Source organism: Rana temporaria, chromosome 11 (assembly GCF_905171775.1).
Source record: "Rana temporaria chromosome 11, aRanTem1.1, whole genome shotgun sequence".
In the NCBI taxonomy this organism is placed as follows: Eukaryota; Metazoa; Chordata; class Amphibia; order Anura; family Ranidae; genus Rana; species Rana temporaria.
This window is the reverse complement of record NC_053499.1, coordinates 108,056,401-108,082,172: the sequence shown is the minus strand read 5'-3', so window position 1 is coordinate 108,082,172 and position 25,772 is coordinate 108,056,401. Positions and strand designations below refer to the sequence as shown.

Sequence of the window (25,772 nt, the reverse complement as noted above, 5' to 3'; positions counted from 1 at the left end):
AAAATGTCTGCAGCAATGAGGTCCCAAATGAACCACCAGGGCTCTTCTTAGAGCGGGACGCCCGGCAAAACTGAGCGATCGGGGGAGTAGAGCCTTAGTCAGGAAGGTGACCAAGAAACCGATGGTCACTCTGATAGAGCTCCAGGATTTCTCTGTGGAGAGAGAAGAACCTTCCAGAAGAACATCCATCTCTGCAGCACTCCACCAATTAGGCCTGTATGGTAGAATGGCCAGACGGAAGCCACTGCTCAGTAAAAGGCACAGGACAGCCCACCTGGAGTTTGCCTAAAGGCACCTGAAGGACTCTGGTCTGATGAAAAAGAGATTGAACTCTTTGGCCTGAATGGCATGCATCATGTCTGGAGGAAACCAGGCACCACTTATCACCTGGCCAATACTATCCCAGTGTCAGGAACTGGGAGACTAGTCAGGATCAGGGAAAGATGAATGCAGCAATGTACAGAGACTTTCTTAATAAAAACCTGCTCTAGAGCGCTCTGGACCTCAGACTTTGGCGAAGGTTCATCTTTCAACAGGACAATGATCATAAGCACACAGCCAAGTTAACAAAGTAGTGGCTACGGGAAAACTCTGTGAATGTCCTTGAGTGGCCTAGCCCAAGCCTAGATGTGAACATGATTAAACATCTCGGGAGAGATCTGAAAATGGCTGTGCACTGACGCTCCCCATCCAAGCTGATGAAGCTCGAAAGGTCCTATAAAGAAGAATGGGAGAAACTGCCCAAAAATAGGTTTGCAAAGCTTGTATCATCGAATGCAAAAGACTTGCGCATGTAATTGATGCCAAAGGTGCTTCAACAAAGTATTGAGAAAAGGCTGTCAATACTTATGTACATAGGATTTTTTTTTGTTTTTATTTTTTATAAATTTGCAAAGATTTCAAACAAACTTTTTTCATGTTGTCATTATGGGGTATTGTTTGTAGAATTTTGAGGAAAATAATACATTTAATCCATTTTGGAATAAGAAAAAGGAAATGGCAATAGGGGCAGGGAAGTGGGACTTTATAAGAAACAAAACACTGGGGCAGGATGAGTCAGTCAATATGATAAACACAACATTTAATAGTAGCAACATTGAGTATATTACAAAAAATGATGTACTATACTCAATGTTGCTACTATTAAATGTTGTGTTTAGCATATTGACTGACTCATCCTGCCCCAGTGTTTTGTTTCTTATAAAGTCCCACTTCCCTGCCCCTATTGCCATTTCCTTTTTCAAGTATCTAGGGATGGAGACCTGTGCACTATTTAGTCATGGTTTCATATAAAGTCCCAACAATCGTTTTCTTCATTTTGGAATAAGGCTGTAACATAACAAAATGTGTAAAAAGTGAAGTGCTGTAAATACTTTCCGGATGCACTGTATAGTCTCTAGTAACTAGGGCTTAGGTCAAGGTAATTCCAGAAATACAATGTCATCCTGATGACCTCCAAGATGAAGATGGGAGATACAGTGGGTCCTCAGTGAACACAACAAGGCTCCTCTACATGTTTCACGGAAATCTACTGCTTCTTCAGGAGGAAGATACTTTTTTTACAGAAGATCTGAAATGACAATAGCAGAAACATATATAATACCATGGTAATATGATGAAACAAGGATAGTATAACTAGTGGGAAAGGGGAGGACGGAACTGACACTTACCTGTATAGATCAAAACACATGACAAAACAAAGGCAGCAACGCCACTTATATTTCCCTACGGCGGGTAAGGGGGACATATATTTGGTGGATAGATTGATGCTGAACAGCAACTATAAAAGAGTAGTAAGATATATACATAATAAATATAGATGGTATTCAGATATAGGACTTTCAATCAATTCTCTTTCTTTCATCCTAATTGATTAAAAGTCCTATATCTGGATACCATCTATATTTATTATGTATATATCTTACTACTCTTTTATAGTTGCTATTCAGCATCAACCTATCCACCAAATATATGTCCCCCATTATCGCCGTAGGGAAATATGAGTGGCGTTGATGCCTTGGTGTGTGTTGATCTGTACTGGTAAGCGACAGTTCCATTCTCCCCTTTCCTAATTGTTATACTATGCTTGTTTCATCACATTACCTTAGTACTATGTACGTTTCTGCTATTGTGATTTCAGACCTTCTCTAAAAAAAAAAAAAAAAAAAACTTCCTCCTGAAGAAGTGGTAGATTTCCGCGAAACATGAAGAGAAGCCTTGTTGTGTCCGCTGACGACCCACTGTATCTCCTATCTCCATCTTGAAGGTAATCAAGTGCCAGTGTAACACATGTATAGACCAATTTGAATACATTTATGTGTACATTTATATTTTTGTCTCTTTTGTATGTGGATTCTTTGTTACATGTGTATATAAATAAAAAAAATTGTATTTTATTACTTGTGTACATTGTTCAGGATACTGAGATAGTCCATTCCTTCCTTCCTTCTCTTGGAGACTAATAGGGGCATTGTCTCCTTTGAACTCTTCAATTGTTATTATGATGATGGTACCCCTTTACTGTATACTCCAGTTTTACAAGAGGCCTCTCTTTATTCTACATAATTGTTTCATCAGTAAAAAAAAAAATATATTTTGCCTCTATGTTCTAAATTGCAGCATGCCCTAACTCCAATAGCCATGCCCAAAGTATAAAAGAGTCTTACCAGATCATAACCCATAGAAATCAGGCAAGCACGGAAGTCATCAGGATCCATCATGCCATTCCTCTTCTGCAATCAAGTGAAAAAAAAAACTATGTTATCAACAATGACTAAGATAAAATAAGAAGCCTTTGGATCAGGATGTGTGCATTGATAACAATTTCTGTCCAATTTGTTTTGCTAGGATCTTCAGGTACCATCTGAATTTTTCACACAGATTTTGCTTACCCTGTCAAAGTGGTTGAATGATGCACGGAACTCATTCATCTGTTCTTGGCTAATGCCTTTAGCATCACGGGTAAGGATCTGGTTCTCAACTTCATTGATGGTCCTAGCAACTGTAGTGAGGAGTTGTTCCCAGCCCACACGGATGTGCTTTAAGAAAGGTAAATGGTGGAGTTAGATTAAGCTCACGTTATAATGATGTGGTTGACTAAAAAATAATTCCAATAAGTTTATGTAATTAAATGGTGCACAAAACCATTATTGCATTAAAATATATTAGCGGTGACAGTAAATGCAAACAGAGCATGTGATAGCTTAATATATCCAGACATTTTCCAGACTACTATAGCAGTAAAATGTGGTAGAAAAAGAGTTCTAGTTTTAGAATCTTTACATCCAATTTATGGGCAGCCTTTCTCAACTATTTTACTTTTGAGGGTCCCTTAAAAAAATGTCAGGTCTTGAGAACCGAAAATATGAATCTGCGCCACAGAATATTTAAAAATAGTCTGGAGCCCTCGGATAGACTCTCAGGTGATTAAAAAATATATATAATAAGTATGAGGGGCTGCCCCTGCAAAACAATCCCCACAAAATGGAGAAGGGTATGAAATAATATGAAAAGCAGGTTGTGGCGCCACCCTAAAGTGTAGAGTGTAGACTAGTGTCAATGATAATTAATAATAATGTGTGGGTGGTACAATATAAAAAACAGAACAAAACAAAAACGAAAAATGCTAGTGATAATCCAAATAACAAACAAAAAATTCAAATGTGTTCCAGTGCTAGTGATTTCCAAAACAAAAACAAAATCCTCATTCCATTTCTGCTTCATGCACAAATTGAGTGAATCAATAAATATAAATATATATATGGTGCTGTGTGCTTTCAACAGACAGTACTCATACTGTAAGTGAAAAGTCTTTATGCAAAAATTAGTTCCATGCAATAAATAAATAAATAAATAAAAGTGCTGTGTGCTTCTTCCACGTGAAAAAACGTTGATCTGAATCTTCTGTGAAAAAATCGTGCTCACTCCCTGTGGTCCCGCACTCACCAGATACTTGAACCCCTACAGGGGTAACGGGCGTTCACAGTATAATATACTGACAAAATCCCTGGATCTTCCCAGAATCTAAAAATCTCGACCGCTCAGAAGAGGAGACAAATAGATTGCCCAATAGCGTGATACCGTTTTTAAAGTGATAAACAACTTTTATTCACATATAACAGGGTACTCACATTTAGTAGAAAGGATAACAAACATATAACATAAAACGTGCTGTGGCTTAGAAATGAGCAGACGCTATTCTAAGCCACAGCACGTTTTATGTTATATGTTTGTTAACCTTTCTACTAAATGTGAGTACCCTGTTATATGTGAATAAAAGTTGTTTATCACTTTAAAAACGGTATCACGCTATTGGGCAATCTATTTGTCTCCTCTTCTGAGCGGTCGAGATTTTTAGATTCTGGGAAGATCCAGGGATTTTGTCAGTATATTATACTGTGAACGCCCGTTACCCCTGTAGGGGTTCAAGTATCTGGTGAGTGCGGGACCACAGGGAGTGAGCACGATTTTTTCACAGAAGATTCAGATCAACGTTTTTTCACGTGGAAGAAGCACACAGCACTTTTATTTATTTATTTATTTATTGCATGGAACTAATTTTTGCATAAAGACTTTTCACTTACAGTATGAGTACTGTCTGTTGAAAGCACACAGCACCATATATATATTTATATTTATTGATTCACTCAATTTGTGCATGAAGCAGAAATGGAATGAGGATTTTGTTTTTGTTTTGGAAATCACTAGCACTGGAACACATTTGAATTTTTTGTTTGTTATTTGGATTATCACTAGCATTTTTCGTTTTTGTTTTGTTCTGTTTTTTATATTGTACCACCCACACATTATTATTAATTATCATTGACACTAGTCTACACTCTACACTTTAGGGTGGCGCCACAACCTGCTTTTCATATTATTTCAGGTCTTGAGAACCGCTGAAATTTTTTTTTTTGATGTACAGCTCCCAGGACTTAAGCGTGATCAGGGAGTTAGAAATATAATAATAAATACATGCATAAATACATTTATTCCAACACAAAATGTGCATTGGTGCATCAGTAATCTACTACAATTGTTTTACTTTTAACAACAATGTCATTGAAACCTTGTTGAGAGATCCTGCTCTCAACCTTGTTGAGAGACATAGCTTTAAAGTCCTCCTTTTCTATATTCATCTCCGTCAGATTTTAACCACCCACAGTTTTACATATACACTTCTACCTCTACCCCCTAGCTCCTCCTACTTTCCTCTCTGATTAATTTTATTCTCCCAAATCCTTTATTCTTTCTATCACCCCAAAATACTTCACTCTTTATTCTCCTGCTCCTTTAACTGCAAGCCCTTCTGTTTCGAATGCCTGAGATTGTGCCCAGAACAGAGGTGGACTACTGTCAGTACTATTCATCTTCCCCATCCTACTCTTTCGCCTCTCATTGCTGTTTTATCTATCTTTCTTACTGTGCTGGTAACCTGAAGTTTCTCCCATCTGTGGGACAAACTTCTGTAAGGAAACCGTCCCCCCTGTTCTGCTCCCTCATTGCTCCCTGCCCTGCATTGTTGACAGTACAAGGATTCTACATGGGACAAACTCAATTAAAAACACAGCCTACTCCTCCTCCTTCCCTTCCATTCCTAAAACCGTCTCTCTCTATAGCAAAGAACCCTAGAGTTGCCTTGAAACCACAGTTGAGAAATCCTGGTCTAGGCAGTATGATAGGTCCTGAACACAAAGGAATTCCATCCAAAACTTTTCTGTCTCTGAGAAAGTAAATAAAAAGATTGTCCCTTACTTCCATACTGTAATTTGTGTGTTTGTTGTCAAAGATAAGAGACTCTTGGATGAGTTGATGATCTCCCTCCAGTTTGTCAATGTTGGACTTATAATTGATGATATTCTGCTCATATTGCTTGAGATGATTCATCTGGTCTTCCAAGGAACTGCTAATGTCTATAGATATGCGACCAATCTCCTAAACAGGAATAAAAATAAAATGCCCATAAATATTTCTCCTGTAATTTAAATTATAATTACGGTATATAACAATGACAGAAAAATGCATCATTAGAGGTTTTTTTTTATTAACCTATTATGACTGTTTTAGAACTTACTTATCTGAAGAATAACAACTTTTAAACTTACCTCCATCTTGGTCTGGATCCAAGGTCCAATAACATTAGCTTGTGCAGCAAATTGACGACGCAATCGTTCATTAGCCTGTTGACGGGCAAGCTCTTCCTGTAGGGTTTGGTCTCTGTGTGGAACCAGTTGTTTTGCCTGTTGAAATCAAATGAGAAATACTGAGTGGCAAAATCTATTAAAAATTAATTAAGTTTTTAAAGTGGAACTTCCCTCGAAAGGAATATGCCACTTTGTCTTATCCTCCCCCTTGCCCAGAATTTTTGGTAGTTATTTTTTTCTTTTTTGGGGGGGAGGGGGGGCAAGGAACGGGTACCTATTTCTTGCAGGTAACTGCTCTGATTTACACTGAGTTCACCCCCACCCCCAACCTGCTGTGACACGCCATAGGTCCTAGTGCGACTCACAGAGGCACAGTGAGAAGCCAGCTGTGAAGTTGCAGGGAGTCAAAGCCAGCTTTCCATATCCAACATAGCAGTGCTGGGAACCAGAAACAGACCAGATGAGGACAATACTGGATCCCTGCACAGATGAGTGTCCCGTTGTTAAAAAATAAGCAGCTACAGTGTTTATAGCTGCTGAATACATTTTTGTGTTAACTGACTGAATATCCTCTTTAAAAAGCAATTCTAAGCAACAAGTGAGATCTGTAAGATCCTGTTATCCAGCAAGCAAAGAAACGATGTTTTACTCAGAAAGTCCACATATTGGCCCGGATTCAGCAAGCACTTACGCCAACGTAAGTGCACTAATGCGCCGTCGTATCTATGCGCCTGATTCAGCAAACAAGATACGCCTGAATTTTGGCTTAATACGACTTAAGTTTCCTACGCCGTTGTATCTTGTGCGCATATTTACGCTGGCCGCAAGGGAAGCTTCCATTGATTTACGCGTTGAATATGTAAATGAGCGAGATACGCCGATTCACAAACGTACTTACGCCCGTCGCTGTGGCATACGTCCGGCGTAACGTTAAGCCTCATAAAGCAGGGGTAAGTCATGTTAAGGTATGGACGTCGGAAACGTCGGAACAGCCGTCGTATTTTACGTCGTTTACGTAAGTCGTACGTGAATGGGGCTGGGTGTAGGTTACGTTCACATCGTAGGCATTGAGCCGTCGTATCTTAGGGAGTAAATGCGACGTGATTCTGAGCATGCGCGTGCATGCGCCGTTCGTTCGGCCCTTCATTTACATGGGTTCACGCTTCAATTTAATAGATTACGGCCACTACCTCCCTACTTTGAATTAGGCGGGCTTACGCCGGCCAATTTACATTACTCTGGCGCAACGTAGGGGGCTTGTGCTTTGTGAATACTGTTCTTGCCTCTCACAGTTACGTCGGCATAGCGCATATGAGATGTGCTACGCCGGCACAAAGATGCGCCGCTCTACGTGAATCTGGCCCATTGTCTTTAACCAGAATTTGGTGTATCCTGCTCTGGCATGAATCCAGAGAATTCCATATAGGGTCACTGAAAGTGTACATTCTGAAAAACTTTCTCTCTGCTGCCTGTATCACAAATCTCAATCAAACATCCAAGGGAATCATTGTTCTGACTGGTGGGTGTAAGAACTTATTAGTAGGAGAAATTCTATATTAGGCCTTCAATAGCAAGAGACCTGCATTTGGTCAAAATGAGTACAGTTCTGCTGTACAACCCTAAGTGGTTCTTAGGTCACATGATTTATGTCTGAAAAGACTGGTAGGCATGCACTACAGCAATAAATAAAATGGTAAGTGTATTTGAAGTTTTTCAGTCAAAAAATAGGATTTTTATAACAGCTTACCTGTAAAATCCTTTTCTTGTAGTAATCACGGGACACAGAGCACCATAGTCATTACTATGTGGCGTATACGCCACCTATAGGTGAATGGACACTGGCACACTCAAGCCAGGAAGTCCCCCCTATATAACCCCTCCACTACAGGGAGTATGTCAGTTTTGTAGAAAAGCAATATATATATATATATATATATATATATATATATATATATATATCCCTGCAAACTGCACCCAAAGGTGGCATCCTCTCGCCATCTTACATCCACCCGATAGAATTTTGTAAACATATGCACTGATGACCAAGTAGCGGCCTTGCAAATCTGAGTCATAGAGGCCTGGTGATGCACTGCCTAACGACACACGGTCATTTTTTGTGATGAAAAAAAAACGACATTTTTAAAAACGTAATTTAAAATGACCGTGTGGGGAAAACGTTGTTTTATGTCTTCTGAAAAACGACAAAAAAAAAATTCGAACATGCTTAAATGTTTTATGTCGTTTTTTGTGTCATTTAAAATGATAGTGTGTGGGTAAAACGATGTTTAAAACAACGTTTTTAAACCCGCGCATGCTCAGAAGCAAGTTATGACGCAAGCTTGAATGGAACAGAGTGCCGTCGTACGTGCTGAACGTAACCACGCTTTGCTAGAGCATTTTAAAAAAACGATGGTGTGTAGGCAACGTCGTTTTTTAAAATGAAGTTTGAAAAACGTCGTTTTATTTCATCCCAAAAAACGACCGTGTGTACGCGGCATAAGAAGCACTAACTGCCCTAGTGGAGTGCGCCTTAACTTGAAAGGGAGGAATCTTCCTTTTCAGGCCATAAGCCTGAATAATAACCTGACAAATTGATTTAGAACTAGTCAATTTTGATGTTGCCCACCCCTTCCTGGGGCCATCCGGCAGTACAAACTAAACATCAGTTTTCCGAATAAGAGCTGTTGCCTTTAGATAGCCTTTAACTGCTCTTACTACATCGAGAGAATGTAACAATTATTCTTCCGCAGAATGAGGTTCTGGAAAAAAGGTAGACAGGGCAACATCTTGATTTAGATGAAAACCTGACATCACCTTAGGCAGAAAGGTTGGGTGAGGACGCAACACCACCTTGTCCTTATGAATAATTAAGTATGGCTCTTTACAGGAAAAAGGAGCCAACTCTGATACCCTTCTTGCGCGCGAATGCTCAGAATCACTCCCAAAGATACGACAGCTCAATGCCTACGACGTGAACGTAACCTACGCCCAGCCCCATTCACGTATGCCTTACGTAAACGGCGTATACTACTGCAACGGACGCAAGTACATTCGTGAATCGGCGTATATCGGTCATTTGCATATTCTACGCGTAAATCAATGGAAGCGCCCCTTGCGGCCAGCGTAAATATGCGCCCAGGCTCCGACGGCGTAGGAAACTTACGTCGGTCGGATGAAGCCAAAATTCAGGCATATCTTGTATTAAGAATCCGGCGCAGAGATACGACGGCGCATCCGTGCACTTACGCGGCGTATCAGTATCAGTAGATACGTTGGCGTAAGTGCTTTAAGAATCCTTTAGAATCCTATAATAAAGGGTACTGGAGGTCGGCTTCCTTGCATTAATCAAGGTAGTCACTACTGAACCTGAAAGCCCCCGATTCTTTAGAATGTGGGCTTCAATAGCCAAACCGTTTAATTTAGCGATTGTAAGTCAGGATGGAACACCGGTCACTGCGACAGCAGGTCCGGGCCATACAGAAGAGACCAAGGACTCACTTCTGCCATCCTTACAATTTCTGCATACCAGGATCTTCTGGGCCATGCCGGGGCAACTAGAATCACCAGCTTCCGTTCCTCTTTAATTATGCAAAGAAGCCGTGGTAGCAGCTGAACTGGGGGGAAAAACATAAATCTGAGAAAACTGATCCCACGGGGTCACCAACACATCTGTCCTGTATGTGAGTGGATCCCCTGTCCTTGGCACAAAGTTGTCCAATTTCCTGTTGAACATGGATGCCAACAGATCTATGTCTGGGGTATCCCATTTTTGGCATATGACCAGAAATAGGTCGGGATGTAGAGCCCATTCTCCCAGGGAAATTTGTTGATGGCTCAAAAAATCCACCTGCCATTTCTCTACCCCTGGAATGAAGACTGCAGATAGGCAAGGTACATGCGCCTCTGCCCAGGCTAGAATATGATTCACTTCCTTCTGGGCTGCCTGGCTTCTGGTTCCCCCTTGGTGATTGATATAGGCCACCACCGTGGCATTGTCGGACTGTATCCTGACGGGGCATCCCCGCAAACCTGAAGTCCATGCTTTTAGGGCCAGACAAGCTGCCCAAATCTCTAGGATGTTGATGGCAAGGTCTTCTCGGAGTCTGACTACTTCCCTTGGACAGTGTTTTTTTCTAGGACTGCACCCCAGCCCAAGAGGCTGGCATCTGTTGTTACTACCTTCCAGGTAACTGGCATGAAGGATTTCCCCTTTTGCAAATTCTTGGTTATCAACCACTAATTGAGACTCTGGCACACCCTTAGGGTCAGAGACATGAGGTCATCCAAGGTTTAGGTATCCTTGTTCCAAGTGGACAGAATGCTGTTCTGCAATGGCCTTGAATGAAACTGGGCATAGGGAACTGCTTATATTTAGATCAAGATACTCCAGCCTCCTTACTGGGCGCAGGAATGATTTTTCTAGGTTGAGAATCCAACCCAGGTGTTCCAGGTACTTGACCGTGCTGGACACACCCTGGTTCAACCGTTATACTGGCCGGTCTACCAGCAGCTGGTCGTCCAGGTAAGCCATTACCGCAATACCCTGGCCCCTTAGTCTTGCTAGAACTAGGGCCAGAACTTTCATAAATACACGGGGAGAGGTGGCCAACCCGATGGGTGTAGCCACGAACTGAAAATGACGGTGCTCTACCGCAAAACGCAGAAACTTTTGGTGAGCGTGAAAGATTGGCACATGGAGATATGCATCTTTCATGTCTAGTGACACTAGAAACTCTTCTCCCTGCAAGGTGGAAACGACTAAGAAAGGAGCGGATGCTTAGGAAAAGATTCAGATCTTTGAGATCTAGAATGGGCCTGACATCTCCATTTGGCTTTGGAATGGTGAAGAGGTTTAAATAAAACCCCATGCCCCACTCTTCTGATGGGGTCTCTATGAATACACCTTGAGACATCAACCGGTCTAGTGCCAGAAACAAAGACCTTCTTTTCCCTGGGTCTTTGGGAATGTTTGAGTTTAAAAAGCGAACCGGAGGGAACTTCTGAAACTCTAGCTTGTAGCCTAGGGTTACCACAGAGATGACCCATCTGTTTAGGATCTCTTCTTGCCAAGCCCCTGAGAACCACAGAAGTCTTCCCCCCACTCGATTGAGTGGGGGCGCCCCATCATAAGGAGGACTTGGGGCTCTGCTTAGCAGGCTTCTGCCCCCAGGGCTTCTTCTGGCCTTGTGCTTGGGACTGAGGCCTACCCTTTTATCTGGATGGCAGAGGCTGTCGTGACTATCTGGAGGCAGACGCTCCTGGCACCGGAGAGGATGCCTGTTTGAATGAAGGACGTTTACCCTTTCTCTTAACTGGCAGGAGGGTACTCTTACCACTTGTAATTTTTTGGATGTGCTTATCCAAATCCTCCCGATCAACCATTCCCCATGAAAGGGAAAACCAGACAATAGCTTTTTACATGGAGACTTAGCTGACCAATTCTTCAGCCACAGAATTCTACGCATATGCACCAATAGGAGAGCAAGGAGTGATGCCTGATGAATAGAATGTTTAATAGCATCCAACGCAAAACACAAGGCCCTTGGTAGCTCAGCTAACTCAAGGGCCTGCTCTCCCTGAGTGGAAACCGTTTTAATAACCTGTTTAACCTCGTCCTTAAGGGCCTGACAGATACCTATTGCTGCTACTGCAGGTTGTGCTACTGAACCTGCCACCACAAATGAGGCCCTAAGTAAAGACTCCAGCCTTTTATTGGCTGGTTCCTTAACTAGTAGCCGACCAGCCACCGTCATTATACGGCGGCAGGTCGGCTCTCCTGGGCGAGAGCCCGTAGCCCGTAGCTATACGTCCTATCGTATAGCCGCCACTAGCTCCCCGCTCGCCCCCGACTCCCGTGCGTGTGCCCGGCGGGCGCGATCGCCGCCGGGCACACGCGATCGCTCGGTACAGAGCGGGGAACGGGAGCTGTGTGTGTAAACACACAGCTCTCGTTCCTGTCAGCAGGGGAAATGCTGATTTTCTGTTCATACAATGTATGAACAGAAAATCAGTGTTTCCCCTAGTGAGGCCACCCCCCCCCCCACAGTAAGAACACACCCAGGCATACTTAACCCCTTCCCCGCCCCCTAGTGTTAACCCCTTCACTGCCAGTGGCATTTTTATAGTAATCTAATGCATTTTTATAGCACTGATCGCTATAAAAATGCCAATGGTCCCAAAAATGTATCAAAAATGTCCGAAGTGTCCGCCATAATGTCGCAATACCGAAAAAAAAATCGCTGATCGCCGCCATTACTAGTAAAAAAAATATTAATAAAAATGCCATAAAAATACCCCCTATTTTGTAAACGCTATAACTTTTGCGCAAACCAATCAATAAACGCTTATTGCGATTTTTTTTACGAAAAATATGTAGAAGAATACGTATCGGCCTAAACTGAGGAAAAAAAATGTTTTTTTATATATTTTTGGGGGATATTTATTACAGCAAAAAGTAAAAAATATTCATTTTTTTCAAAATTGTCGCTCTATTTTTGTTTATAGCGCAAAAAATAAAAAACGCAGAGGTGATCAAATACCACCAAAAGAAAGCTCTATTTGTGGGAAAAAAAGGACGCCAATTTTGTTTGGGAGCCACGTCGCACGACCGCGCAATTGTCTGTTAAAGCGACGCAGTCCCGAATCGCAAAAAGTACTCTGGTCTTTAGGCAGCAATATGTTCCGGGGGGTAAGTGGTTAAGCATCCGGGCATTGTCCACTGGACAGGTCAGACTCCTATTTACAGAAGAGATAGCTGTGTCTACCGCAGGAAGACTCCATCTCATTGTGAATTTTTCGTCCATAGGGTAAAGAAGAGAAAACCTTTTAGGAGGAAGAAAATGCCTATCTGGGTATATGCCATTCAGCATATATTGACTGTTCCAGTAAGGGGTGTACAGGAAAAGCATGAGGATCCTGTGGAGGTTTTAGGGAACCAAAGAGGAAAAGGACTCTTCAGCTGTCTCTGCTGTGGGTAACTTATATGTACCAGCTTTGTAAGGGACTGAACCAGCAGTCTTTGGGATTTTCAGGCTGAAAAAGGTTGTAGAAGCATGGTAATGTACATTCACAGATATGCACTTTCAGCCCCTCTAGTGGAGACAACAGGCAAGACACAGTCTACTCACAATAGGAAGTCCAAAGCGAACCTAGATTCCTTTAGGATCTTCCTAACTTACCATTCCCGCCGCAGGATACTGCTGGTGAAACAGACAGATCCAATCTTTACCCATCATGGTGGGCCATGCCATAATAGACCTTCACGGACTGGGTCCCTTTGTATATAGGGTCCTCTCCCTTGGACCTATACAGTACCCTGCCAGAGCAACCTTTTAGTATAGAATATGTGACCAAAGGAGCTGGATCCCAGGGTCCAGCCCTCAAAAGAGAAGCATTACAGACAGTTTCTCAATCTTCTTCCTTGAGGTACTCCCTGTCGGGGAGGGGTTATATAGGGGGGACTTCCTGTCTTGAGTGTGCCAGTGTCCATTCACCTATAGGTGGCGTATAACCCATATAGTAATGACTATGGTGCTCTGTGTCCCATGATGTACGGTAATGAAAGGTTTGTTATGTAAATGGGTACATGTAACAAATATAATGTAGTTGTTATCCCAATTTAACCGCAAAAGGGGAAATACACATTAAGTATCAAGCATGTAGACTTTCATCACTCTCTGAATTTCCAGGTTTAATTTTTAATTTTGACAGGAATGTACCTTTAAGAAAGACACAACTACAACAAAACATAAATATAGTGTTTCTAGTACATTTAACTTTTGTTATGATATATACAGATTGCTAAAATTTAGCTTCTACTATTTAGCTCAGGCTAATAGATATCTTACTGTTATAACATGACAAACCTTTAATTTTATGCACTATTATGCTAATCAATGGAACCACAATTTCCATATTTACTTACCGTCTCCCACTTATTGGCAATATCGAGATGGGTAAGGTTGGTGTATGGGTTAATTCCAGAAAGTTTAATTCCATAGGTCTGAGCAATTTTCTGAATCTCAGCCTGGATGCCCAAAATTGACATTTTCTCTTTGTCAGCTTCTGGAAGTGTGGCCTTGAACTGTTCATGTGCTGTGATCAAGCTCTGTGATAAAAAAAAATACAGATATTGGTGTTTTATTTAAATACTATTAAAAAGAAGAAGGTAGGGGGCACTCACTGACTGTATAACTAGGTAACTAAATGGGTGAACAGAAGGATAATTCATAAGATAAAAACTGATCAATCAGTAACCCATATAAGACAGGTGGATAAAAATCCAGCAAATACTGTATTTGCTGGCGTATAAGACTACCTTTTACACTCAAAAAAACTGGCCAAAAATCAGGGGTCGTCTTATACGCTGGGTCAGCTGCTCAGATGCCTGCTGGATGTGCAGTAATACTGTATGTAGCTTTGGCTACATACAGTATATACCGCTTAGCCAATCCCAGTGAGCGTTGTATTCAAATGAATACAGAGCCTGCTCGGATTGGAGTAACAACCTCTGCCAATCCGAGCAGGCTACATACAGTAGCCTGCTTGGATTGGCTTTGAGAGTCAAAGAGGCGTGGGCTGATGATGTTACAGCCTCTGCCAATCCAAGCAGGCTTTGTATTCATTAATAGAATACATCACTCGCTGTGATTGGTTCCAGCTCCAGCAAGAAGGAAGAAGAATATGGCTCCAGAAGGAAAAAATATGAAGCGTCAGAAGCCTCGGAAGGGGGTCGTCTTATACGGTGAGTACAGGCATTTTTTCTAAAAAAACTGTCAAATTAGGGGGTCGTCTTATACGCCCGGTCGCTTATACACCGGCAAATGCGGTAAATAGATAAATGTGCAACTGACATCAATCAATGTGCATGAAAGTGCAAAAAGTGGAAAAGTCTGATAAAAAATAATAAATAAAGTCTTCAAAAAAGTTCATATTTCATACTGAAAATAAACTCCAAAAGTGCAAGCAGGCAATCTTGACAGGATCACAGTGATTATAAAAGTGCAGGTGCTGTTTTTCTTCCAGTGCAGGTGCTAAAAACAGTTTCCCCCAGCCCCTCACCTTATTAGGCTTAAAATAAAAGCCTTGCTGCAATATCTCTTTCGGAATGATTACTGCTCTCTTCTCATTGCTGTCCCAGCTCCTGATTTTACATGCACAGCAGGCTTATTGTAAGCTGATGTGAGGAGGCTGGCCGTGTTTGGAGCTTTGGATTATTGGAGCTCATCAGGAACTTGTGTGTGTAAGCATGCTGTGCATGTGAAATCAGGCGCTGGGACAGCAATGAGAAGAGAGCAGTAATCACAGTTCTAAAGAGATATTGCAGCAAGGCTTTTATTTTAAGCCTAATAAGGTGAGGGGCTGGGGGGAAACAGTTTTTAGCACCTGCACTGGAAGAAAAACAGCACCTGCACTTTTGTAATCCCTGTGATTGTGTGAAGATTAACTTCTTGCACTTTTGGAGTTTATTGCACATCAGTATGAAATATAAACTTTTTTGAAGACTTTATTTGTTATTTTTTATCAGACTTTTCCACTTTTTGCACTTTTATGCACATTGCACATTAATGTCAGTTGCACATTTATCTATCTATTTATTTATTTGCTGGATTTTTATCCACCTGTTTCATATGGGTTACTGATTGCCTATTTCACATTTTTATTTTTTTTATTTTCTTTCACTTGGCTTATTTGTTGCACTGGAATTGCATGTTTTGGATTTGTTTGGACATTTATTAATTGATCAGTTTTTATCTTATCAATTATACTTCTGTTAACCCATTTAGTTACATAGTTATTCAGTCAGTGAGCGCTCCCTACCTTCTTCTTTTTAATATTATTATTTACCGTATTTATCGCCCTATATCGCGCACCGGCGTATAGCGCGCACCCCAAACCTAGAGGAGAATCCTAGGGAAAAAAAAGAAATACTGACAATTTACAGATGCAGTTACTTACAGTTGCCCGGTGTCCATCGGCGGCCTTGTCCGGTCCGGCGTCTGTCTGCGGCATTCGTGGTGTCCTCCCCGCTTCTTCCCGCTTCTCCCGCGTTGTTTTTGAACGCCGCCGCCGACATATACCGAGTGCAGTACACTTGGGTACACTCGGCTGGGCTCGGCCACGCTCCGCTCCTCTCGCGGAGCCGAGCCCAGCCGAGTGTACCCGAGTGCACTGCACTCGGTATATGTCGGCGGCGGCGCTCAGAAAGCGGGGATCGGCGCATGACGCACACCCACGTTTTCCCCCTGATTTTAAGGGGAAAAAAGTGCGCGTACGCCGATAAATACGGTATGTGCGAACATTTTTAGGTGGCTGCTGCTGTTTATTTTAGGTTTTAGATTATCTCCCTTTGGTATGCGCATTAGTTTCCCCCCCCCCCTTTTTTTATTATTTTAATACTACTTTCTGGAAAAATGAATTAGAAACAGATATTGAACAACATTTCTAGTGGTCTTCCTATTAAGGAGTTTGTCAGCAACAAAAAATACTTGACACATTTAAGTATTTTGTGGTTGCTTTATAGGGGTAAACTAATTAGATCTAAACGTAGTGAATTCACTAGAATTACATTTTAGATGATTAACCTTTTTTTAACTGTGCCCATTAATGTCTTGTAGAGTCTCTTAAATATTATCACTGTATATGTTCACTATATATAATGAATAATATTTAAAATATGCATTAATGAATGATGTGAACTATTAGGAGAATAATCTTTTTGGTGATATTTCCAAAATTCTACCATGCAAACATTACTACATACATGTCTGTATAAAAACTGCATTTGAGCTGTTATTTGCAATTATGTGATGTTTTTCTACTTGTTAACCAGAATTCCAGGGAAATCCCTGCTCTGGATCACTGAATTCCATCCTGTTTTTTAACAATGAATTTTACACTTTCATCTTTTTTTTTTTTTTTTCAGATAGGTAATGAATGATGACATGTCCATTGCAATAGTCACTGTATTTGTATACATTTGGGTGTGATTTTTACCTGGATCTCTTCAATGCTGTGCACAATAAACATGTCCTGCAGATCCTCAATTGCTCCATCCATCCAGTTATTGAATGGAGCAGCTCTTTTAGCAAACTCCAAGTAGAGCTGGTCAATGGTTTCTAGGAGCTTCTCAACGCGCTATAAAATAACAAACACATACTAATTTATTACTTTTTCCAAACTTTGTAGCTGCATTAGCACACATAATAATTTCAACGTGTTTTGTAACTATGGTATTCAGATATAATTTTTTATTTTTTTTTACCTCAAGAGCATCTCTTCTTTTTTGTGTGAGGGTACCCAGAGTGTCCCACTGGTCACAAATTGCCTGACAGCGGCTGTTAACAGTGGCGGCATCGTGATAGTCAAGTTCACTGTAGAGCAAAATTTTCAGTTTTAGTGAGTGACTAGAATTATAAGCAAAAGGACAAATTACATTTTTTGTGCAGTTTGTCAACAGAATAATCATAGCTGTTTTTTGGCGCCCCATCTTTAACACACTGTTATTTTATATTATGTTGATGCAAGCAATATATCCTGTTTATTTAATACTACCATTAACAGGGTGACACTTTTCATTCTGCAGTGCAATCAGCAGCATTGTAGGACAGGTCAGTTTTTATAGACATGTAGTTTTCGGTGAACTTTAAATAGGCAATAAAGTAAAGTCAAACTGCAGCAAACACATCAGTTTTTTCAAATTTACATTTGAAAGGAAAATGCCTAACTGTTACAGTGAAAGAACAAGGGAATTAATATTGCCATACACTTATTAGGGTAGCTTGGGGAAATCTACAGTTACACCGAGTGAGGGGGGGTGGTAATCTTGCCAAACTTTGGTCATTAGGGATATAACATATCTGCTATATTGGGGTTAATTGGGTTAATTTACCAAAGGCAAATAAACTGTTCACCTTGCAATGCAAGTTACACTACCTTGCCGGGAAAGTAATGAATAAGTGAAGCTTGGTTGACTCCATCATTCAATCATGCGCAAGGTATTTGCAAAGTGCAATTTCACTGCATTCACTGAGTTTTAGGAAAACTGGTAGAAAGCTATACCCACAGTTGCTCCAGAGGAAGGCAAAAAAAAAACAACAACAATAAAGCAGGATCCAATTTTCTCCAGCAGCAGGAAAACAATTCCTTTCTGATCCCTAAAGAAGCAATCATGTATTCTACAGAATTGGCCAGAGTTAGTTCTTGAAGGTGTCTATTCCACATTTTCACAGCTCTTATTGTGAAGAAGCCTTTCTGTATGCAGAGGTTCTAAACACCGATGGATTTCTGAGCGCCGCCGCCGACATATACCGAGTGCAGTACACTCGGGTACACTCGACTGGGCTTGGCTCCGCGAGAGGAGCCGAGCGTGGCCGAGCCCAGCCGAGTGTACCCGAGTGTACTGCACTCGGTTTATGTCGGCGGCGGCGTTCAAAAACAACGCGGGAGAAGCTGGAAGAAGCGGGGAGGACACCACGAATGCCGCAGACAGACGCCGGACCGGACAAGGCCGCCGATGGACGCCGGGCAACTGTATGTAACTGCATCTGTAAATTGTCAGTATTTCTTTTTTTTCCCTAGGATTCTCCTCTAGGTTTGGGGTGCGCGCTATACGCCGGTGCGCGATATAGGGCGATAAATACGGTAAATAATATTAAAAAGAAGAAGGTAGGGGGCACTCACTGACTGAATAACTATGTAACTAAATGGGTTAACAGAAGGATAATTGATAAGATAAAAACTGATCAATTAATAAATGTCCAAACAAATCCAAAACATGCAATTCCAGTGCAACAAATAAGCCAAGTGAAAGAAAATAAAAAAAATAAAAATGTGAAATAGGCAATCAGTAACCCATATGAGACAGGTGGATAAAAATCCAGCAAATAAATAAATAAACAGATAGATAAATGTGCAACTGACATCAATGTGCAATGTGCATAAAAGTGCAAAAAGTGGAAAAGTCTGATAAAAAATAACAAATAAAGTCTTCAAAAAAGTTTATATTTCATACTGATGAATAAACTCCAAAAGTGCAAGAAGGTAATCTTCACAGGATCACAGGGATTACAAAAGTGCAGGTGCTGTTTTTCTTCCAGTGCAGGTGCTAAAAACTGTTTTTACCAGACTTCAGGTCTGGTATGGATATTAAGGGGAACTCCACCCCAATTTTTTTTTTTAAATGGCGTGGAGTTCCCCCCGAAAATCCACACCAGATCCTTTATCCAAGCATGCAACCTGGCAGGCCACAGGAAAAGAGGAGGGACGAGAGAGCGCCCCCCCCTCCTGAACCGTACCAGACCACATGCCCTCAACATTGGGAGAATGCTTTGGGGGTCTGTGACCCCCTCAAAGCACCATGTCCCCATGTTGATGGGGACAAGGGCCTCATCCCCACAACCCTTGCCCGGTGGTTGTGGGGGTCTGCAGGCGGGGGGCTTATCGGAATCTGGAAGACCCCTTTAACAAAGGGGACCCCAAGATCCCGGCCCCCCCTATGTGAATTGGTAATGGGGTACATTGTACCTCTACCATTTCACAAAGAAAGTGTAAATAATTGTAAAAAAAAAAAACACAGACACCGTTGGGAAAGTCCTTTATAATAAAAAAAATAAATTCCAGCGGTGGTAATCCACTCTCAATATCCTGCGACAGGTGATCTCCTCTCTGGGGTCCAGCGATGAGAAGATCTCCTCTTCATCCAGGTCCAGGATCCAGCGATGAGATGTCCGTCCAGCGCACGCATCAGCTGTCTCCACCTGTCTTCCGCCCACAGACCCCCACAACCACCGGGCAAGGGTTGTGGGGATGAGGCCCTTGTCCCCATCAACATGGGGACATGGTGCTTTGAGGGGTCACAGACCTCCAAAGCATCCTCCCAATGAGGAGGGCATGTGGCCTGGTACGGTTTCATCCCCCCGCTTTTCCTGTGGCCTGCCAGGTTGCGTTCTCGGATAAAGGGCCTGGTGTGGATTTTTGGGGGGAACTCCACGCCATTTTTTTTTTATTTGGGGTGGAGTTCCCCTTAAAATCCATACCAGACCTGAAGGGTCTGGAATGGATATTTGGGGGGAACCCCACGTCATTTTTTTTATGAATGACTTCTCTCTGTATTGCCGGGAGCCGACAATTCATTATAGCTGCGAGTGATTTTAAATGACTTTTTTTTCCTTCGGAAATGACACTTTGTGCAGGGACAGTTATAAGCATGGGAAACAAGCGCTACTTCACAGGCATACTATACACCCCCCCCCCCCAGGTACGTCTACTTTTATTGTTTCACTTTAACCATTATTAAAATCACTGCCCCCGAAAAAATTTGCATTGATACATGTCCCCTGGGGCAGGACCCGGGTAACCAAACACTTTTTTTAGGACAATAACTTGCATATTAGCCTTTAAAATTAGCACTTTAGATTTCAAACGTTCGAATTCCATAGACTTTAACAGGGTTCTAAAGTTCACACAAACTTTTGGTCTGTTCGCAGGTTCTGGTGCGAACCGAACGGGGGGTGTTCGGCTCATCCCTATTCCAGATGAGGTATTACCAATATTTTGTGCAGGGGCAAAAATATGTCTCTCTCTTTCTCACTCTCCTTGGGGTTTATACATATTTGTATACAAGAAAGTGTGTTGCTAGCTTCAGAAATTGCAGCTTGGCATGGCATACTATTATTAAGTCTATGATCTATCAAAACACCCAGATACTTTTCTCAACCCCAGTTGTTCTCCTCCTAGAATTTAAGCAGCATGCATGTTTTTAGCCCACAAGTGCATGGATTTACATTTATCAACTTTGAACCTCATTTGCCACATAGTTGCCCAGATAAATAGTTCATTAAGTTTAGCTTGTAAGTTGGAGACATCCTGTAAAAAATACACTTACTTCAGTTCCTGGGCAATAGCAGCGATCTGCTCTACACGGTCCTGGTGGGCAGCAAGGTCACTCTCAAATGCTTCGTGTTTGCGTACTAAGGCACGGATTTCCATTAGAGAAGCTGATTCATAATCTCTCTGGGACAGCAGTTCCTCCTTTCCTGTATAGTGCACACGGCACAGAAATTAGTGGACAAAAATCTACTGGACTTTTCTTATTATTATTATTATTATTATTATTATTATTATTATTAAATCCATCAAACCTAAGGATTGCTAACTTGCAATACATAACATTTTTGTTTTTGGATTTAGATAACCTTAAAAGAATTATCCAGATTTAAAGAACTTGGCCTTTAATGTTTTCTACTGTCCACAAAAAAAATTAAAAGCATGAAACTGCATTCAGGTGGGAATCAAAAATCCTTCCTTATGTTTTATTTCTGGTTGAATAGTTGCCATAAACGTTTCTTGCTTCTTCAGGAAGTTGCAACGTTTCTGCTCAAGAGCAGTGAAACCTCAGTATCAGTGACGTTAAAGTTGAACATTGTAGTTGGATAAAGCATCATTATATCCATTTGATTAAATAGCTATTGTTAGATGAACACTCTTCCCCTACCTCTGGTCCAGGACTCATGGAGAGAAGCCTTCTGCTTAAACTTCTCTGCCAGATGTTCCAATCTTTCCAGTCTCCTTATTTCCAGTAAAAGCCACTCTTCATAACCCTTTTCCACTTGCTCCAGACCTTTCCAAGCATTGGCAATATCCTATGGCAAAACAACTTAGTGAGAACTAAAAGTAAATGAAACAAATACATCATATTAAATACATTCCTTGTTTTCAGAGATAGGGGGAGTCCATTTTTAGAACCCCTGCTCCGAAATCACCTACTTTTATTTTGCTTCAGGTGCTTACTAGAAGCTTTGGCATTTTTTGGGTTTCTACATATCATATAAAAATAAAGTACAAAGCAAATATTTTTAAGGTATGTTATGTATCAGGATTATCCTGGAACTTAGAAACTGTAAAGCTAGCAATGCAGCCTAATGGCATGGATTTTGGCTATGGCTACAGAAACTATTTAGGCCTTTAGGGATAAGATTTAGGCTTCACAGAAACATACTGCAGGACATTTTTGCTACCTTTTATATACATTGCTGCATGTAAATGAAGGTTTCAATGATGAATACCTAAACATATGCTGATTTATGTGTTCTAGTAACATAGTGTACAAGTCTTTTGGTGCTCTTTATTTGTTTGTTTTGAATGCACTTGTCACACCTTAATGAGCAATGAGATGAGACATCTCAAAAACTCTGAAAAATAATATGCTGGTCTATAGATTAGGGCAGGGATATGCAATTAGCGGACCTCCAGCTGTTGCAAAACTACAAGTCCCATCATGCCTCTGCCTCTGGGTGTCATGCTTGTGGCTGTCAAAGTCTTGCTATGCCTCTGGGACTTGTAGTTCTGCAACAGCTGGAGGGCCACTAATTGCATATCCCTGGATTAGGGTATTATTACTTCTCTTTGCTTCTCCTCAGAAACTCTGAATTATTGTGTAGACCATCCATTCTTTACTTCTCCAATTGCTACCTGTCAGTCTTTCCCCTGTCAGAAGCCCGATTTGTAGGCATTCCTCTGTTTGAGCTCAAGCAGAGCTCAGTTTTTACCACCCCCTTTTTCAGTGAGAGCACCAGTCAGACAAACTGTCTTTATTTATAATACTCAGTGTAGCAGAATCATACAGAAAGCTGCTCATCGTGCTTTGCAAAATGGATAATGAACTCGGTTAATGTCAATGAACTCAGCCTTAACAGCTCTATATAGCAAATTATGACACCGCGGATGGCTTCCACTGGGAAACTCCCCTTCTCGTTCATGCCTATTGACTTATTTTTTTGCTATTTTGGAGCTCAGACAGAGTTCATTTATTGAAGCTTCCTCTGCTGTTAGCAGGACCGTGGATGGTTTCCAGGCAGATACTCTGACACACCCCCCTCCCCCAAATATTGTTGAGAAGGTGCTGGCGAAGCACATGGTGTAGAGACAAGCATTGTCAATTAGTTTGACACCCCTGCTCTAGGTATTAGAAAAGTAAATATAGTCCTTTCTAAAAGTCTAAGCTCAGCAGTTTGAAGGAGGAAATGATATAGTATGTAGCATTACTGCTGTTGTTAATACTTACGGACACCATCTTGCCCTCAGATGGCATGAATGCAGGGCGGTTGCTTAGCCTCAGTTTGGTTTGCAGAGTGTTGAAGTTGATCTCCAGCTGGCACTTCTCCTGAACGCGGGGTGGCTTGTGTACTCTTCTGTAGTCCCTAAAGTCCTCCAGTTTTTTCTGCATGGCGCTCATAGCTTTTTCGGGGGTTTTGTTTTCCAGCCAGGGAATAGTGCGGCGGATCCATTCCAGAAGCTGTGAAAATGTAAGGGCAGTTTCTTCAGCATTGTATAAGCAATATACCAGTCTACAAGAACTAATATTTTAAAACTTGTAAGAGGTGGTAAATGCTTGTGGATCACCACCCTAAAAAACAATCATTGGCAATTTTGGCCAAACAAAGTACATATTGCACATTAAACTGGATTTCAGTGTTAATTGTTATATTAAGTACATTTAAGGTATCTATCCAAGTAAAGGATAGAGTAGATAGGTAAACTAAAGGCAATTATAAGAATTATCACATTGAATTTGTGCATGATTGCATACTAACCTCACTTGCTAACTTCTCATATTCTTCCATCAACTTCTCATTCTCCTGGTTCACAGCAAGGACTTTGCAGATCCTGTTTGCTGCAGTCTCAGCCTGTATAAACAGTTTACATTTCAGTGGAGCTTTCTACTATGCTTCACAACCAATAGCAACAAAAAAACATGCAAGGAAAAAGTGTGCTCTGACCTTTGACTTATTTGCATTCATTTCTTAATATTGCCTACTTATGGTTTTACTTTTGAGTTAGTGTTTGGAAACAGCAAGCAATTTCTCTGATCGTCTTCCCTTTAAAATACATTTTCATTTAATAATTTTAAGCTGCCCATCTTTTGGAAATCAGTCATTTATTGAAAAGCTATGCTGCTTACCAATACCATCCACACACAAATAATATATTAAAGGGGTTGTAAAGGTTCGATTTTTATTTTCTAAATAGGTTCCTTTAAGCTAGTGCATTGTTGGTTTACTTATACCTTTTCCTTTGATTTCCCTTCTAAATGTTATTTTTTCTTTGTTTTCTTTGTCTGAATTTCTCACTTCCTGTTCCTCCTCAGTAAGCTGTTCTGACTGACTAACCCCCAGCCAGAATGGCTTGGATGATGGAGGGGGGTAAGCTTACTGAAGAGAAACAGGAAGTGATAAATTCAGACAAAGAAAAAAAAACATTTAGAAGGGAAATTGAAGGAAAAGGTTAGTGAACCAGCAATGCACTAGCTTAAAGGAACCTATTTAGAAAATAAAAAACTAACCGTTCATATTCCAAGATGCGAGTTTGCAGCTGTATAAAGCAGCTTTGCTTATATATCATTTGTACTTTAAATTTTATATTTTAATATCTGATTTTGCACAATGTATTCATATTTTTCAGTGTTGACAGTGTTGAGTATCTAGATTTGAGAAACATCAGAGAAATGGAATATAATGTTACAGATGTTAGGACTACTTCCTTGTAAACTTCAGACCACTGGTGGGTCCCTCTGGGATACTATCTTACAAAGTGTGTATGTTATCCCTATTTTTGTGTGGGTTACATTCAGTGCTCGCAAATTCACAGCAGAGTGGAGTGAGAGTGTGTTTGCAGTACTATAATGGAAATGTAAGGTTTTATGGGGAAATAACTGTTGTGAATGGCTTGGTGGTCTCTATGGGAGTCTGTAGAATATAGCACCCTTATATAATTTGTTTTCATTTTTTATGGCAATAAGTAAATAATCTCATGGAGATATGTTACTGATGGATCCTGTTCCTGTCCCAAGTCTTTCAAACTCTCTACTCTTACAGTGAGTCACTTTGTCTTGGCGTTTGGGTATTTTGCTGCTCTTAAGATTTGTATTTGTTACCTGCTCAGCTCCAGCAAAGGCATGGTAGAAGCAGGACACATAAGTCATAATTGCCTTTTCATCTGGCTTGGGTGTGTTTACAATATCTGCAGGAAGATAAACAAACTGTAATAGAAATTCACTAATACTGTTACTAGCTTTATTTCATGTCTCTGCTCTGCTTACACACCTTCTGCGTCCAACATCTTAGGGATATCCAGGAACTTTTCTGCTACATCAAAGGCTGTGTTGAGGTTACCAATGGGGTCATCCTGAAGAAATTGATAAAACAATTATTTTAGACAGATAAATGGTGTTCAACCTAGGTTTACCTTATATTTCAGTAACAAAAATAGTTTTAAATATTTTATAGACTTTTCAGAATGTAATATTTAGAGCACTGGAACAAAATAATTGTAAATCTAAACCCTAACAATGAACTTTTCTTTTTTTTCTTCCTTCAAAGTTGATAATTTCCCGTTCTCGTTGCATGTGGTGCACTCTTATCAGTTAGAATTATTTTTAATTCTTTATATAGACTATGTAGTCTATATAGAGAGTTAAAAACAATTCTAACTAATAAGAGTGCACTCCCTTCTTTTTTATGAAGAGTTAAGAGGTAGGGGTTGGAAGCGTTGCTATCCACATGCATCAGTGAGCCTTGGTCACCTATAACCCTGCTGCTGGTACACCAGTTTTTTTAATCCATGGACAACTTT

At 40.9% G+C, this 25,772-nt stretch overlaps 1 protein-coding gene across 1 annotated transcript in view; it reads right to left on the bottom strand.

Moving 5' to 3' along the window:
* ACTN3 (actinin alpha 3) overlaps nt 1-25,772 on the bottom strand; it is a 121,268-nt gene that overhangs the window by 3,677 nt on the left and 91,819 nt on the right. Inside the window, exons 7-19 of the mRNA XM_040328808.1 lie at nt 25,244-25,325; nt 25,075-25,160; nt 23,735-23,827; nt 23,206-23,436; nt 21,637-21,784; nt 21,028-21,178; nt 17,407-17,515; nt 17,139-17,279; nt 14,068-14,250; nt 6,105-6,239; nt 5,755-5,934; nt 2,892-3,038; nt 2,667-2,732 (exon numbers count right to left, since the gene is read on the bottom strand). Of these exons, the coding sequence (XP_040184742.1) occupies nt 2,667-2,732; nt 2,892-3,038; nt 5,755-5,934; nt 6,105-6,239; nt 14,068-14,250; nt 17,139-17,279; nt 17,407-17,515; nt 21,028-21,178; nt 21,637-21,784; nt 23,206-23,436; nt 23,735-23,827; nt 25,075-25,160; nt 25,244-25,325 (1,752 nt within the window). The remainder of the gene's footprint in view (nt 1-2,666; nt 2,733-2,891; nt 3,039-5,754; nt 5,935-6,104; nt 6,240-14,067; nt 14,251-17,138; nt 17,280-17,406; nt 17,516-21,027; nt 21,179-21,636; nt 21,785-23,205; nt 23,437-23,734; nt 23,828-25,074; nt 25,161-25,243; nt 25,326-25,772) is intronic.